The 16,730-nt window shown below is 38.4% G+C and overlaps 1 protein-coding gene across 1 annotated transcript; it reads left to right on the top strand.

The window, feature by feature from the left end:
- Positions 1-8,543: 8,543 nt before the first annotated feature.
- On the top strand, positions 8,544-10,454 carry LOC137018696 (zona pellucida sperm-binding protein 3-like). Its single transcript, XM_067383403.1, has 8 exons — positions 8,544-9,084; positions 9,176-9,294; positions 9,383-9,486; positions 9,583-9,760; positions 9,827-9,944; positions 10,018-10,100; positions 10,178-10,275; positions 10,373-10,454. The coding sequence occupies exons 1-8, from the start codon at positions 8,548-8,550 to the stop codon at positions 10,429-10,431; spliced, it is 1,296 nt and encodes a 431-aa protein (XP_067239504.1). The 5' UTR covers positions 8,544-8,547; the 3' UTR covers positions 10,432-10,454.
- The last annotated feature ends 6,276 nt before the right edge of the window (positions 10,455-16,730 follow it).

Here is a 16,730-nt window from a genome sequence, read left to right as displayed (position 1 = left end):
ATCAGGAGCTGAGCCTGGAAAACCTGAAGCACCGCCATCGTGTGAAGTGCTGAAACTGCTTCACCTGAGGAGGGGTACGCCTTTTCAGCGATATGCACGGTCACACGGCAGGGTCTTGACGGCAACATAGCGCCTGCTTTCAGGGAAGCTGACGAGGGGCACAGGTGCGCCGCAATAGATTCCTCGACTGGCAGAATGCACGTATAACCACGGGCTCCTCGTGCAGGTCTGGAAAGAAAGGGGCTCGCTTCCTTGGAGCGGCAGCTCGGTGGCCCAAGTGAAGGAACCAAGAATCCAGTTTGCTCTTCGCTGGCTCATCGGGGGAATTCCATTCCAGACCGAGATCGCTCACGGCCCTAGTAAGAACCCTGACGAGCTCGTCTAGAAACGCCACCTGCCTCTCCGGTTCAGAGCGCTCCTCCAGGAGGTGGTCTGCCCAGTCCTTCTCGGACGCTGTTAGGGATATGGATTCGTCGAGATCGTCATCCCTCGCCGTGCCGAACGAAACCATCTCCGATGCGCCGGGCCGGGTCGAAGACTCTCTTTGGTGAAGTAAACAGGAGGGCAGGGTGGTGAATCACAGCTCATTCCCGCGTCACCGCCCATATGCAGCTGTCCCACCAGCGGCTCAACGGCGGCAGTGGGACGTTGCCTAGGACACTCACCAAGGGCGATGCTCCTCTGAGCCCTCAGCACCCGCACTGGGAGATCCTTGCAGTGCGGGCAGCCCGACCCGGCAAGTGCTGCTTCTACATGGGCGAGTCCCAAGCACAGAATGCAGTACTCGTGGGTGTCCGGAGCCTCGATGGGCCCCGAACACAACGTGGAAGCGTTGGACATGCTGGAACGCCAAGAGGGTAATCCGTCTACTCGCGTCTTCTCCACAGCTGTCTCGTAGTTGTAATCCGTTGAACGTGAAAAGGAAGATTCTGAGCTTATGCCGCCAGGACAGCGCATTATATAGTGGCGGGTACCACCCCCTTTCGTCGTCTTGGCTGGCATTGGCCAGTGAGAGTTGCAACTTCACTGGCGTTGTGCAATAGGATTTCAGGAAGGATTAGGAGAGAAGGGACTCCCTAAAGCGCCAGCTTCTGACGCCATGTCGAGAGACCGTTCTCGAAAGGGAACAGATTGTTGTGGTATAAGTTCCACGTGTAAAATACCTCTGTTATAGTTATCTAACCTTTTCACATATGAAGTGAGTAATAATGCTGCAAAATTATAAAATGAGTAAATGGTAGCTTTTATATGCAAAGACAAATTGGCATGTGACAAGGGGCCATATCAAATTAACATTTACCACACACTAAAAAGTGTGTACTTTCATATCGCTAGCAAAGTAGCGCATACTATAACTTTACCAATTAGGTCACAGTTATACATGGTAGATATCACAGACATTCAGTTATTTTTCTCTTAGTTTAATTTTCATGGACTTTTAGTGTGTCTTCATTAGTTTCCTTTGTCTAGTTTTCCTGCCACTTATCAGTTGTCATGGGGATTTGATTTGCACAGGTGGTTGTCATTTTACCTTCTTTATACCATGTATGCAGTCTTTTCAGTTCTCAGTTCTTTGTGCTATGCACACTGTCTTGCATGTTGGCATTCTATTCTGAGTTATTTATTAAACCTTGTGTCTCCTTTGGACTATATGTGACAGTAGCTTAGTCTGAATACTTTTATTTCAATTAAGCAAGAGCAGTTTTCCACAATGACACTTGTGTTCCATGCATATGGAATTTTCTAGAATCCATGCAAAACATATGGTTTAACTGAAAAGCTCAAGCAACACTTACCATTCAAAAAAGATGACAGTTAATGTGGACACTGCTGTAGTGATTTTTGGATTAGCGTCACATGAGGGCACCACAAATGTAGTGATTTTGGTCTTAAATATTAATATTAATTTTGAGTCAGATGATTCCTTCCAATATTTCGGGGCACCAGTCAGGATTCTCACCTTGACAATAAAGAACAATCATGAAAGATTGTTAACTGAATTAATATTTTATAAATTGGAGGAAGTTTATCATCTGACCAATCTGAAGGATTTAGTGAGATTCGGGCGAGCTTGTAGAGCAGGGATGGACAACTCCGGTCCTGGAGGGCCAGTGTCCAGCAGAGTTTAGCTCCAACCCTAATCAAACACACCTGAACCAGCTAATCAAGGTCTTTATGATTAGTAGAAAGTTATAGGCAAGTGAGTTTTTATCAGGGATGGAGATAAACTCTGCAGGACACTGGCCCTCCAGGACCGGAGTTGTCCATCCCTGTTGTAGAGCCTCTGATTATCAACACAAGAATGACACAGTTTGCAATAAAATGAATTTATTAACAAAAAGATATACAAGAGGAAAATGGAAAAGGAAAATGACTAAACTACTAAGGAAAAATGACTAAACTACTAAGAATATTGAATCAATAATCAAACAGAAACTACAAACTACAACACAAATGGATGTTAACAAAACTGAATGCCAAGTAGATGAGCAACGGATTGGACGAGGCAATGAATGGGTAATTAGTAGTCTATGAGGGGGGGGGTCAATTGTGGTCTTTCTGGATGCTGGTATTAAAAATAAGTAAATAAGAATTTACTCTGAATACAGATAATGTGTCTAATGTATCTATCTGTGTACGCTGACACTAGAAAAAGTCTCTACACAAATAGCAATCTCATTTAGCAACAACCTAATGCCAAGGCTTTTGGAAAAGGTTTGGTTAGCTTATATTTACGTTTCACTTGGTCGGGTGATCAGTCCGGGAATGGGAAACGTTGTCCACTGGTATCCTTCTGTTTGCAGTGGGAGACTGGATTGCTTTCCAACAGCTGCAGAGCTGCACTGAGTGCTGGAGGTCTTTGTGTAATCCAGAGAACTGTACGTCAGATGGTGGTCAGTCCGTAGGATCTTCTGTAGGTTGGAGGTACTTGGGTTATGCAGGTCAGGAGTCAAAGTCCTCTGCGGAAGCACTTTGGCTGCTTGATCCGTGCGGTGAAAGGTTTCGCAAGAGTCTCACCTTGGTCGTGCTGTTGTTCTTACCTCGTCAGGTCAGAAACTCAGAACAAGGGTCTGTTCACTTGGGAAAATGTTTATTCTTTCTCGTTGGGTAGGGGATTACTAATCCCCACCTTTCCTGATGTGGTGATGTGATGTGATTGATTAATTAAAGTGGGACAAAAGAATGTCTGTTGTGAAGCTCTGGTGCCATCACATCTGTTGTTCACTACACTGCTGAACTTGAGCACACAAACACACAGCAATGTTACATCAAACCAGCAAGAGATGTTCCTCATCTCCTTTTCCAAACTTTTTTATTAAGACATGTCCCCCCACATTCAAAGTGAGTTTGGTCCTCTTGACATTATGAGGTTAAGCACAAAGAGAAAGCTATTCGGGCTTAGCTGTGGTCTAATATGGGAATGAGAGCATGAAAGACGTTTCTAATCTGCTAATGCAAAATAACATTAACTTCCCTAATTCATTTTTGCCACAGTGATGGGATATTAAAGGCTTCAACTCATGGACCTTTAATAGCATGCTGTGGACATTTTTTCAAGCTGTTTTAAGTGTAGAAAATGTAAGTGTTTTTTGTTTGGCAGTTGGTAGAGTCTGTAAAAACACAATAGCACAGGAGCTCATATGGCAGTGGATTATCATTGAGAGGCTTTAGTGCATGATGAGAAAAAAAACATTGTTGTGGTATATATGCTGTGGTCTCTTCATCCTCAGTGAGCCAAGAGTAAGCGAGAGCATCTAGAAAAAGACCAATGGAAATGATTTTGGTCAAGCTTGTTCTGCTGGTTTCTGTTCATACAATGGAGCCTGACTTTCAGAAGCATCAAAAGTATCACCAAATAATGTCATGAAGCTTCTGGAAGTCAGTCCATTGACTGATATTGTATGAAAAGAAACCAGCAGGACCTGAAGAGAAGAACAGAAACTTGACCAAAATCACCTTTTGTGTTCAGAAAAAAAAAAAAAAAAAAAAAAAACAGAGATTGAACAACGTGAAGGCAAGTAAATAATAACTGAATTTATATGTTTGGGTGAACTAACCCTTTATGCCCCCAAATAGAAATTGTATGAAATGTATGTATGCATTTATATTAAAGTAGTACCTTGAAAAAGTGAACTTTAAGAAATAAGCAGCTTAATTTCTTTATACTTATTTATATTGAGCATTTATGCCTGAGACCCTAACGATAAAGGACAAAAATCACATTTACATTTATGCATTTGGCAGATGCTTTCATCCAATGCGATTTAAAGTGCACTAATTACAGGGACAACCCCCCTGGAGCAACCTGGAGTAAAGTGGCTTACTCAAGGACACACTGGTGATGAAGGCCTCGAAGATCAAACCAGCAACCTTCTGCTTACCAGGGCTGCATTCCACTCCACTTTTAGACATACACTCGCGAACTTCCCTAAGCACTTCCCCTTTTTTGAAGTGTGTTTCACTTTTTAACGAGTATTAAAATTAAATTAGATACATTTGAATGTGTTGAAAATTATGTTATAGCATTACTCTGAGCGTTCGCTCGGTGGCTGCCGTGTGACACTTGTTAGAGACACACTGCAGTAAGCTAGATCGATTTTAGAATATCATATTAAATATTGGATGGCTTGTGTTGATAAATGGCATGCAATTCATTTTAAAATGTATTGTATAATGGAGAAAATTCTGTATTAGTCACTAAAAATAAAGCTGCATCTGATTATGCTATGTTAGCTACTTTACAAAATAGTGTTTTTCTCTGAGGCATGGTAAAGCATCAAGAAAAAAAATCAAGAAAATTAGATTTAAACAATAAGACTAAACGTGTAGAGCTATATAACAACAATTAGTTTTCTGTCTATAAAACAGTTGTTCCCTTGTCTATTAAAACGTGTAATATAGTAAAGCGTCTTTGGTGTTTCCATGGTTTCTTCAAAATAAAATCAGAAACTGAGGCAGACCGAGGGTTAACGCGGGTATGACGCAATTGACAGGCGACTCCTCACACGTCCCGGAGCCTTGGTTAAAATTTTCTCACGATTTACAAATAGTTGGGAACAAGTATTCAAGTACTCAAGTGAACAAAATATATCACACTGGCCTAGTGGTTTTTGGATATTTTACTGCAAAAATATTACATAATGCACCTTTAATTCATTAATTTAATTCACCTGCATTTTATTAGTGTGTATTCATGGTCAGCATTTATCATTATTTTTTAAGGGTTAGCATTTTTTAAGTGTTGGGGTGGGCTAACAATGCAATTCATTCTGGGGTCATTTTAATTTTTAGTGACACTTACATTTTTAGAGTATAAAATCAACAGTCTTCTCCAAAGGCAAGATCTTCGAGCAGCTGCCCGATGCCTCCTTTGTTCAAACATTGCAAACGTTGAGGAAAACCGTACTAGGTAGGGTTGACAAGTTACTGATGACCTGATCAGGTGTTAGTGCACCTGTCACCTGTCAAACATAAATATCATGGGTTTGCGTACATCATAGTATGAGATTATATACACAGAAAAAAAAAAAAAAAACAATCAGAAGGTTAAATATCTTTGAATAATTCATCATAATGAATAAAAAAAATGTATTTTTTGTTATTTATAAGCCTGATGGATGAAACAAGTGTTAAATTTAACAAGAAAAAGAGGAAAACATAAAGGAGATTTAAGCTACTTTTGCTTGTTTATGAAAGTTTTTGCATATAAAATTTGTATTTAAAATAAAAACAATTCACAACATATTCAAGAGATCAAGATTTTGGGTTTTTGTAATAAAAAATAATATCTTTAGAGATAAAACTGGGGGTCAGATTAGTAGGGTTAAAATTATAAGAATTTAATTTAAACCACAAATTTTTTGGTTATACTACAATCACAAAATAAATTGTCGGCTGTTTCTTCAACAAGACCACAAAATGAACAAGTTTAATAAATATCAAGATATTTAGATGAATTAATCCTGTCTCAATATGACTCATATCTTTTAAGTTGCTGTGTCAACATGGCGGATGATGGCTGCGTTCCACTCCAAATTGTTTTGCCCTTAACTTGCTAACTTCCCTCTGTCTCATGGACTTGGATGTGCGTCATTGCTTACGTCGCATGAGTGCCCACCACTGGCGGAACTTGTGCATAAGGTTTAAACGGAACGCACTAAGCTCTTAAACTTAGACTTAACTATGGCTGATTTATTATTTAGACCCCTTTTGTACTTATAAATTTGTTTAATGCACCATTCTATATGCATTTTAGTTGTTAGAGAAAATATATTAAGTCCTATAGGTATATGAGCTGTGGGAGAAAAATAAAATTACACAAACGAAAGAAAAAAAAAAATCAATAGTATGAACTTTGACTGTGAACTAAGGTAGCTACACGTATTATGCGATTAAATCTCAGCATAATTAATACAGGTATATTATACACTATTATGTGATTATTTCTAAAAATAATTAATATATCATACACTTCAGTTAAGCACGATCTGCTGTGACGTCACAATCAAGTTGAATTGTACTGAATTGAAGTGTACATCGTAGTAGACTCGCTCCCTCGGTCAAAATCAAGGGGACGAGGGTCTGTCCATATAAACATCCCTCATCCACTTCATGCTGTGGAACGCACTTCAAGATGGCGGCGGGGATCCCCCCAAGGGGAAGTGTTTAGGGAAGTTCGTAAGTGTGTCTAAAACTGGAGTGGAACACAGCCGATGTCTGAATCGCATTCATATTTAACGTGATAAGGCTATAGGCCTATAGTACCTTTTTTTTAGCGCTCTTTAACCCTCTGGAGTCTGAGGCTGATTTGGGGCCTGGAGAACTTTTGACATGCCCTGAAATTTGTGCTTTTTTCAGTTGTTCATAAACATATTAATGGAAAAAGTGTCATTACACTGTATTCAGCACAAACTAGGCTACAATAATATGTGAGGAACATGTATGTACATGTTTGTGTTTTTGAAGGAATAACATTTATGCGTGGTTGTTGAAAAAACAAAAAACTTAAGTCACTGAAATAAGGCCAAAAAAAGTATAATAAATCTGTGTTCATAAGACTTTAGGGTATTGGAGGTTGTAGACTAGAGTTTTTGCTTCAAAATTATGTAAAAATTATGCTGCCTACTCCTTCATATTTAACAATATATTGATTTAGTTTTTGTAAGACACTTTTTGCCAAGAAACACAGTATGCAAGGAGGCGTGAATCACCACTGAAAATGGGCCATTCTCACCTGAGAAGACAAAAGAATTGGATAGTAATGAGCTGAAATGACTTGCATATTAATGAGGCATTTCAGTCAGGTAGGCTGTGAAAAAAAACCTTCTGTGATGTCTCAAGCTCATTATGATATATGAAACATACAGAAAAATATTATTACAATATAAAGTAATGGTTTTATATTATACTTTAAAATATAATGTATTTCTGTGATGCAAAGAGTCTGAATATAGGCTTTTAGTTTAAAAGCATGCACATTTGGAGAAATATTGGATTCTCATATGCTTATGTCAATTTTCTATACAGAGGAGTTATTTTTATTTAATATTCACTGTCATTACTATGAGCGCTGGTGTTTTCAATTCATCCTTGAAGTCGGAGGGCGCTCTGTGCATTTTAGTCCACAAATTCATCTAAAAGAAGAGGCTATTCCATGAATGGAGTTTCCAATACATACAGCAGCAGGAGGGCGCTAAAGAAACAAAAACTCATCTAAACTTCATCTGTAGAAGACAAGTAAACAGGAAGTAACTGCATGTCTTCTAGAGATCGCTAACCATGACTTTTACATCCAGATAAACACTTTTCAAGACAATAAATACACGATTGAGATAATAAATGCATGTATTGACTGAATTAGCGTCTGAATAGCGCTGGCTCCGTGGGCGTGGCCGCATTAGCAGATAATGAGCTGAATCACGGATTTCTGACATGGCTCTCTTTTCATACAGATTACATAAACAAAGAAGGTTTGTTTTCGATTTGACTTACATGATTTAAAACCTGACATCTTAACGTTTTTTTAGACATAAGTGTAATTTTTTTGTCATTAGTATTCACTAAGTTACAGTTCATTTTCTGAGAACTATCAGATTGGAGTTCGTTCAGAGGGAGAGGAGAAATCACGCATCATGTTAGTTTTCTTTATTTTACAAAAAGCACAAAATTCTGTTTTTACTCTGAGTGTACACAAATGAAAGAAGATATTCCACAGATTAAAATGGTGTATAACTCTTAATTGTATGTGCAACATTGACGGAGTATTTTGAGTCTCTTTCACACTGATAAGAAAAAAAACACGGTGGTATCGCCGGCGATACCGTCAGACCTCAGAGTGTTAACTAAGCACTTATTGAAATTAAGCACCTACTCAGTGAGTATGCAGTTTCGGATGCAGCCTTTGTGTCAGAAGAAGTGATTAATGCAACAAGTCTGGAGAACCATTAAGCTTGTCAAAAGGGGGTGGTGCCACTGCAATTTCCTGTTCTATAAAAAGGCACAGTAGGAGCACTACAGATATTCTGTGGTTCTCAAGGTTTAATGATAATGGGATTAATGGATTTCATCAGTGTTGGATTGTTGCTGCTTTCTGCAGTTGGCTTGTGTTTAGCACAATGGTCAGGATTTCAACAAGGCCAGGATCCATTAAGATTCCAACAACAACAATCACCAGTTTTAAGTTCTCAGCAAGTTGACCAAGCTTCACAGGGGTCGCTGAGACCTGTGATGAGCCCTGCTGGGTTAAATCCATGGAAGCTTCAAGAACCTGGAAGTAGTCAATCTAAACAGCTAATGGAGACTCCTTTGGCACCTTTGACCTGGCACTTTCCTGTAGTTCCAGAAGAACCCCAACAGCCAGATGTGCCTTTTGTGTTGCATGTACCTACCCCTGCTCAGAGTATTGCAGTACAATGTGGGGAGCGCTCTGTGTATGTGGAAGTTAAGAAGGATTTCTTTGGGACTGGTCAACTGGTAAATCCTTCATTCCTCACTTTAGGAGGTTGTGCAGCTGTTGGAGAGGATCCAGGAGCTCAAGTCCTTATCTTTGAGTATGAGCTCCAGGCATGTGGCAGCTCTCTGATGGTAATGGCTACTTATGGGTCTTGTTAACTATTGTAATTGAGGGTAAAAGCTGGGTTACTGCATAAACTAGTTCTTAATGTTCTGATTCCAGATGACTGGTAATGAGCTTGTGTATAAATTCACCCTCCTGTACACCCCTGAGGTTTTAGTAGGAACTCCCATTGTAAGATCTGATGCAGCAGCTGTTCAAATTGAGTGCCACTATTCAAGGTAAATTAATTATTGAATGAATTAAATAAAAATGGCTAATAAAAATGCTTCAATACATGTTACTGAACCTCGTTTTATTCCTGTTTAGGTTGCACAATGTTAGCAGTAGTGTTTTGAGGCCCAATTGGGTTCCCTTTGCTGCTACAAAAGTCGCAGAGGAAGTTTTAATGTTCTCCCTAAAGCTCATGACTGGTTTTTATATTTATTTATTTTAAACCCATAAATGCACTTTGTAAAACTGGCTCTGAAATGTCACTGACCATTGTCTTCTCTTTGGCTCCCTTGCAGATGACTGGATGTTTGAGAGGCCATCCAATCAGTACTACTTGGGGCAATTCCTGAATCTTGAAGCTTCTGTGAGGCAGTACAACCATGTTCCTCTGCGGATCTTTGTAGATGGTTGTGTGGCTACTGCAGTCCCTGATGTGACTGCTGCTCCAAGATATTCCTTTATTGAGAACCATGGGTTAGTAAGGAGTAGCTCATTGAACTCCCATGTGTGACGAGAACCTAAGTGTTTGTTTTGCCTCAGGTGCCTGGTTGATGCAAAGCTTACAGGATCTACTTCTAGTTTTGTGCGCCGAGTTCAGAATGACAAACTACACTTTCGCTTGGAGTCTTTCAGATTGCAGCAAGCAAATAATGGTTTGGTATGTAATCGTGCTGTCTCTGTAAAAACTGAATATTTGTCCCATGTATTTGACTTTAAAAACCTTTTTGTAGGTATACATCACATGTTCTTTGAGGGCAGTTATTGCTTCAACCCCCATAAGTCCAGAGAACAAGGCTTGCTCTTTTGCCAATGGGTATGTCCAAATGGAATAAGTGGCCAGCAGATAAGATGTAATCAGAATGAGTAACGGTTTCTTTGCCCTTTTTATAGATGGCTTTCTGCAGATGACAATGACCAGATGTGCATGTGCTGTGACTCAACATGTGGCTTCAGCCGGAAAGGGCGTGCACTGTCTGATTTGGGTGAAGGTTTGTTTTTTTGTTTTTTTTTACCTTTCCCCACCCTCTGTGTACAAAGCAACCATAAGTGCCTAAACTCTTCCCCTCCTCTCTCTCTCTCTCCAAGGCCTTGTTTCAGAAGGGAAAGCGACAATTGGCCCCATTGTTGTCTCTGATTTACAATAAGTGTCTAATAAAATACCTGGAATGAATTCGGAGGCATGTCTTGTGTTCTTTCTAGAGGACAGTGTTGGACACTTTAGTTATGGCTATGATCTTACGCTTGCACTGACACTTGGCGATTATGTGCCTGATGTTTAGTTAATTGAACTGGATTTTTTTTTTTTCCCTGTTTGCAATGACTGACTTGAGTCTTTATATTGCTGTTCACTTTTAAAGTGTGGTTAAATGGTATGGACCTATTTGTAGGTAATAAAGCACAACCAAAATGAAGTCCGTTCACTGAAAATCGGACTTCCTATTCAAATGTTTCTCATGCAGGTGAGAATGACTTCTGTAAATGCAAAGTTGGGCAGATGTCAACATAAAATTGAGTCCACTCCAGACTCCTTTTGTAACTCTGCAACATGTCAACAAAGTCTGAGTTTTAGTAGACCGTTAAACAAGTTGACATACTTGCAAAGTTGCATTATACAGTTTGTAGAACATCTGTTATGGGGAAATAATACTTGACCAATGGTTGTGGTTATGTACTAATCTTTAACATTCATCAAGTTCACTCTTTACAAATTGTTTAAAAGCAGCTTTACAGTGACTAAACTGATCAATGATGCAAAATGTATTCAGATCTAATGAAAAGCAGAATTTACAGCAGAATTGAAGTCCATTCCGCAATAAGTACCTCTAAAGACTCTCAGTCCAGTGATTCAATTCTGTGTGTGGTTCTGTATGTCAGTTTCCTGCAGGCTTTCTAAAGTAGCAGCCAATCAATTTCCACTAGCGCTTTGCGCTTTTTTTTTTCTTTTTTTTTTTTTTCTCGGTGAAGATGGAAATGAGTGCCACTGAATGCATTTTGATCATTTTATTAACGTTGTTTGCATGAAAATGCAAACATTTTATCTATTTGCGTCGCATATCTTTAGAGCTCTTCAGAGGTGCCATCAGAATCTGAGCAACCCTCTGTTCCTTTTTGTTCCATGTTTGCGCACAGCCATGTACACTAAAGGCTGGAATACACTACACGATTTTTGCCCCGATTTATAGTCTGAACAAGTTGACTCTAGTTGACAAATGTCAGAGCCAGTCTGCAAATTTGAGCCGACAGATTCCATGGAAAATCGTGTAGTATATCATGGTTTTTTTTTTTTTTTTTTTTTTTTTTTAGCTTCAGATTTTGATTCCATCCAGTTGGAGGATATCAAACATGTTTGATATTTTGAGCCGATTTTAGAACAAACATCAGTGCACTGTGGTGTTATATACATACAGTACACCAGTCATACGCTGCCCAAACAATGCAAATCAAGGGTGCAAAGTCAAAAAGATCGAGAAAAAAATGAGACTACTGTACAAAATCGGGTAATAAGGAAAAACTTACCTCATTCAGCGCACAAATCACAAGCTTGGCGCCTGATGAGTAATCATGCTGAGACACTAAAATATACCGCTTATGCCTGGCTCACACTACAGGAGTTTTAAAATCCTATCCAATTGTAAAATCTGGTTGCAGCACACACTTCAGGAGAATCTTTGCAGATTTTCTTCCCTCAAATCCTAAACATGCTCACACTACAAGATTTGAAATTCGCAGAACATCACACACTACAAAATATTAAGATTATCTGCCAGAGGAAGCGCGTCACGCGATCTACGCAGCAGATCGAAAGCGGATGTAAACAAAATGGATAGGCTACTGAAACACGGAAACTTGCTGTAGCAATAATTTTTGTTGTGAGAGAACACAAAAGCGGAAGAATAAACGAGTGTGGATGAAAAAATGGTTGAGCGAGAAATGGAGGTAAAATTTACCTTTTATTACTATCGTAGTGTGCTAGAATGTTTACCGTTATAATATTGCCTGCCTACTGTAGTTCAAAAGCGCTAGTGTCACCTTTTACATTGTAGATTCCTTGATCTTGGTTTCGCGGTCGCCATTTCGAAATGTCTGTCACTTCCGTTGCGTCGTATACTTGTTTCTTATTGGCTATTGTGACAGTACTGATGTTATTACAATCTTGGTCATCCCGATAAATATCAAACATGTTTGATATGATCGGGGTGAGCCCGATTTGTGTGAGATCAGATCAGTAGGTGCAAGATTTTATCTGTGAACGTCTCACATTACCAGATAATCTGCACTGAACATCGGAACCGATCGAGGTCGTGGACAAGATTTTTTCTCAGGTTTTTGGGAGGGGAAAATCGGGTATAAATCGGCCTAAAACTCCTGTAGTGTGAGCCAGGCATTACAGCCGCTAGATGGAGCCGCGCCCGCGAGATCGCACATGACATTCATGAATGAGAAAATGCAGAATCTGGCGTTTTATATTTGTTTGCGGCAGTTTCGTCACACAGTCGGGTCAATACAGCTCACGTCGCTCCCAAGTTGAAAAATACGGAAATTCTTTTTCATAACGCAATAAAAAAAATCACTGAAGAATAAGTGGAGCTCCACCATGATAGAAAAATTGCTTCAGTAAGTACTGTACTGTTAGCTTTGTCTTGAGAGAGTTAGCAAACCACATTCTGCGGCAAATCCGGATTCATTCATTATTGAATATGTTAATATTCATCACTATTATACATTTACGCCAGAAGAATTATTAATTATATTACATTAAAGCGACTGATTATGATAATTGATTACATTATCATAAATAACTTGGATATTCATAAAACTACACAATTTACCTCTAACTCCTGTTGTAATCTGTCCATACTGACTGTGTCTACCCACCCCTGTCTATCTCCAAAAGCATTTGCCTCACATCTTCCACTACTCATCTCTTGCATTTGTTTCGCCTGTCTGTCATGCATCTCCTAGCAACCAAGCATATGTTTCTGTTTGTGTTCCGAACGATTTTAAAGTCTGGTAGTGTATGATGCCCGGCTTTTCTCTGTAACCATTTACAAAGTCGGCAAGTGTATGATGCCTAGTGTTTTAAAAATCTGTTCAGATTTTAAAAATCGTGTAGTGTATTCCAGCCTTAAGTTTCAGGAGTGAATCCCCTAAACTATCATTACGTGTGTACAGAACACGACTCTCTCGAAAATATGATTATTGACAGCTTGGAAACCATAACGACATTTTGGCTTGTCGTGTTTATTATCCGTTATAGTGACCAAAGTAATAAAGTTACACAACACTGTTATTTTCAGCAATTTAACACTAACGTTACACATTTGACTGAGGCGTGTTTATGCTTGTACAGCCTGCTTCACACAGAGCGCTCTTTGTATGTTGCCATGGTCAACTCATTTCATTTTTTTTTTCTTTTTTTTTTTTTTTATTCTTGTTCGCTGATTTTTCTAGCAAGATCTGGCAACTCGAATGAGAAAAGGCTCGTGCTTTCCTTATGATTAACCGCCCATACAGGAGACCCATGCTGCATGCATCACCGGCCAAACTGGCTAGTAAGTGTTTATTAACGCCCGCCAAAATTAATTTTAACCCGCATTTGGCGGGTGTTAATTTAGAACCCTGGTTTCCTGTATTGTGCTCCCCTTGTGTCATGAGGCTTGTTCTACGGAGCCCTGGACATAACATGCCAGGGCTAAAAATGGTAGGCTAAATCGTGCGCACGATTTATTCATTCCCTCGATTTACTAAAACGTGTGCACAATTTGCTATTTTGTTCCCTTATTTATAAATCATGCGCATGATTTATAAATTGAGGGAATGAAATGGTAAATTGTGTGCACGATTCAACTCAGGGTTGCCAACTCTCACGCATCTGGCGTGACACTCACCTTTCTATGGCAAGCCAAAGTACTCACAAACGCCTGGTCGGACGTCTGATTGCACACTGACGCGTCAAAAGCGCGCGCTTTGGTATCATGGAAAACGCGTGTCTAGAACGCGCGTTTTTGTATACCTAAACGCGCGTTCTCGACGTGTGATTTGCTATTAAAACGCGCGCTGACGTGCGCTTTGGAGTGACAAAAAAACGCGCGTTATGACGTGCGTTTATCATAACGAAAATGGGCGTCGAATACGTGCGTTTTGAGTCAGACAAAACGCTCGTTATGAACGTGTAAACAGGTAAACCAAACAGACAGTGCAAACGTGTGTTTGAAGTGTCCATCAGGTGAAGAGAACGTGCTCTTTCCTTAGTGTTCTCAAAAGTGAACGTCGAAAGCGTGTGCTCTCTCTTTAGGGCTTTGAGTCTGTTATAGGTTTAGGACATCATTATCATTAAACTCAACCAAAACAACATGGAATTATCAAGGATAAATTTGGCAGATGATTATAATTGTTGAGTTATAATCCAGTATAATTAATATGAAATATGCATATAAAAATGTAAAACTATTATTTAAAATAGCCGTGGGGGATGACAGGATAAATATACCTTCGATCAAGGCCAAAACTGTAAGTTTGTAAGGAGCCAATAAAATACTACACCACATGTATGATCATCTTGGATATTACGGTGGCGTATATTGCCTCATACTCATACATAATATGTTTTCCACTCAATTATGTCGTTAAGACATCTTTACATATTTTTCTCATAATAACGAGATGTTATGTCGTTAAAACGACATATTTTGTACGTGTACGAAAAATACCTTTATACCTTTATCTGATCTATAGAGCTCATAGCCTATATCAGTTCAATTTACATTTATTTTGTTTAGCGCTTTTCACAATACTCAGTCCTATAGTTTTAAGCAGCTTTATAGGAAATGCTTTAATATTACAATTTGTTATCAAAGGTGACTGTACAAGTTATGGCCTAATTTCAGACATATATAGCCTACATACATAGGCTATATGTAGTTAGCTAACATTAATTTAAACAATGTAGCCTATTAAGGTAGAAACAATGAGCGATGTCCAGTAAAATGTGTAGACATAGCTTATATTAAACGCTGTAGCCTACTAAGAAAGCATAGGTACTACACAGAAAAATGTATTCGTGCAGAATTTGATATTTTAATAGCCTATCACTTAGTAGGCTACATTAAGAGACCTTAAGCTTTTTCTTTATTTTTTCTATAACGGTTTTCTATAAGAGAAAAACACTTAATTAAACGAACTGCGTTCATATTAGGCTCATCTGCTTTGCTGTACATAGTATGGTTTAGTATGGTGTTTACTGAGTTTGGTCTTCTATGTCACACATTACACAGGCATTAAGCTTTAAACATGTATTTTAGGCTATTTCCACAACAAATCCATAATGGTATTCATAATGAAAATAGTTATAAAAAGTATAAAATAATAAACAAACAAATTATAGCATTCATTACAAACAATATTTATTTTAAAGCCTAAAATACTATTTAAATCGAAACTGTTTGGCTCTCATTCGGCACAAATCCAATTGTTTTTTAGCACTTGGACGTTAAAATATATTTACGCCTATTATGTTGTTAAACAATGCTTTCATGTCCCAAAACCACACCCTTCAGATGCGCAAAAACATGTTTGGAACAGGGCCGATTATTTCAATATTAGGGGAAAGAAATATGAATTATAATCATTCTAAATAACCTGTATTATTCATGAATATTCAATAAGAATATCGACAAACTTTAGGCTATTTTGTATTTGTCTAGATTGGCAATATGTGGCTATTATTTTCTTTTTAATATCTTTTCCAATACATGTAATCTTTTAAACACTATTATTATTTTTTAAACTCTGCCTTTGTGCAAATTAACTTGGATGTATAACAAAATTTAGTTGTTTAGGCTTTAAAATATTGTTTGTAGGTAACGAATGACAATAGCTATAATTTATGTTTATTTAATACTTATATTTTGTATAGAACAATTTAAAGGATTTGTTGTGAAAATAGCTTAAAATACATGTTTATCGTATTTTTTTGTAAAAATTTCGTTTTTACCGGCTATCCAGGCTTCAGGTTGGCATAGGGGCATTTAATCCCATAGGGGGGCACCACTACTTAGGTATTTTTAGTTCCCCTACAAATCTTTTCAACTTAATGGTATTCAGAAAAACAGAACAATAATGAAAAATATAATATATATTTTCCATATGCACTAGTATTTAGATGCTATAGCCTATTTATTATTTAAACTCTCTGATTGTACACAGATATTTAAAATGAGCAGTGGAACTTTTTCTGTATTTGGTTGACTGTGTTTTGACAATAAACAGGCTGTGAAGTCAAGTTATAGCTACTAAAACTGATAGTCTATGGCGCCGGCGCGTTCACTTGATTTTTTTTTTTTTTTTATAAAAGCGTAAACAACTTAAAATACTCAGACATTTATGGTCATAAGAGTAATACCATTCCAATCTGTGTAGGTATAACTATTATTTGTACTCACAC

The sequence above is a fragment of the Chanodichthys erythropterus genome, chromosome 4 (assembly GCF_024489055.1).
Source record: "Chanodichthys erythropterus isolate Z2021 chromosome 4, ASM2448905v1, whole genome shotgun sequence".
In the NCBI taxonomy this organism is placed as follows: domain Eukaryota; kingdom Metazoa; phylum Chordata; class Actinopteri; order Cypriniformes; family Xenocyprididae; genus Chanodichthys; species Chanodichthys erythropterus.
Note: the sequence above shows the minus strand (reverse complement) of the source record. Positions and strands in the feature narration are given on the sequence as shown.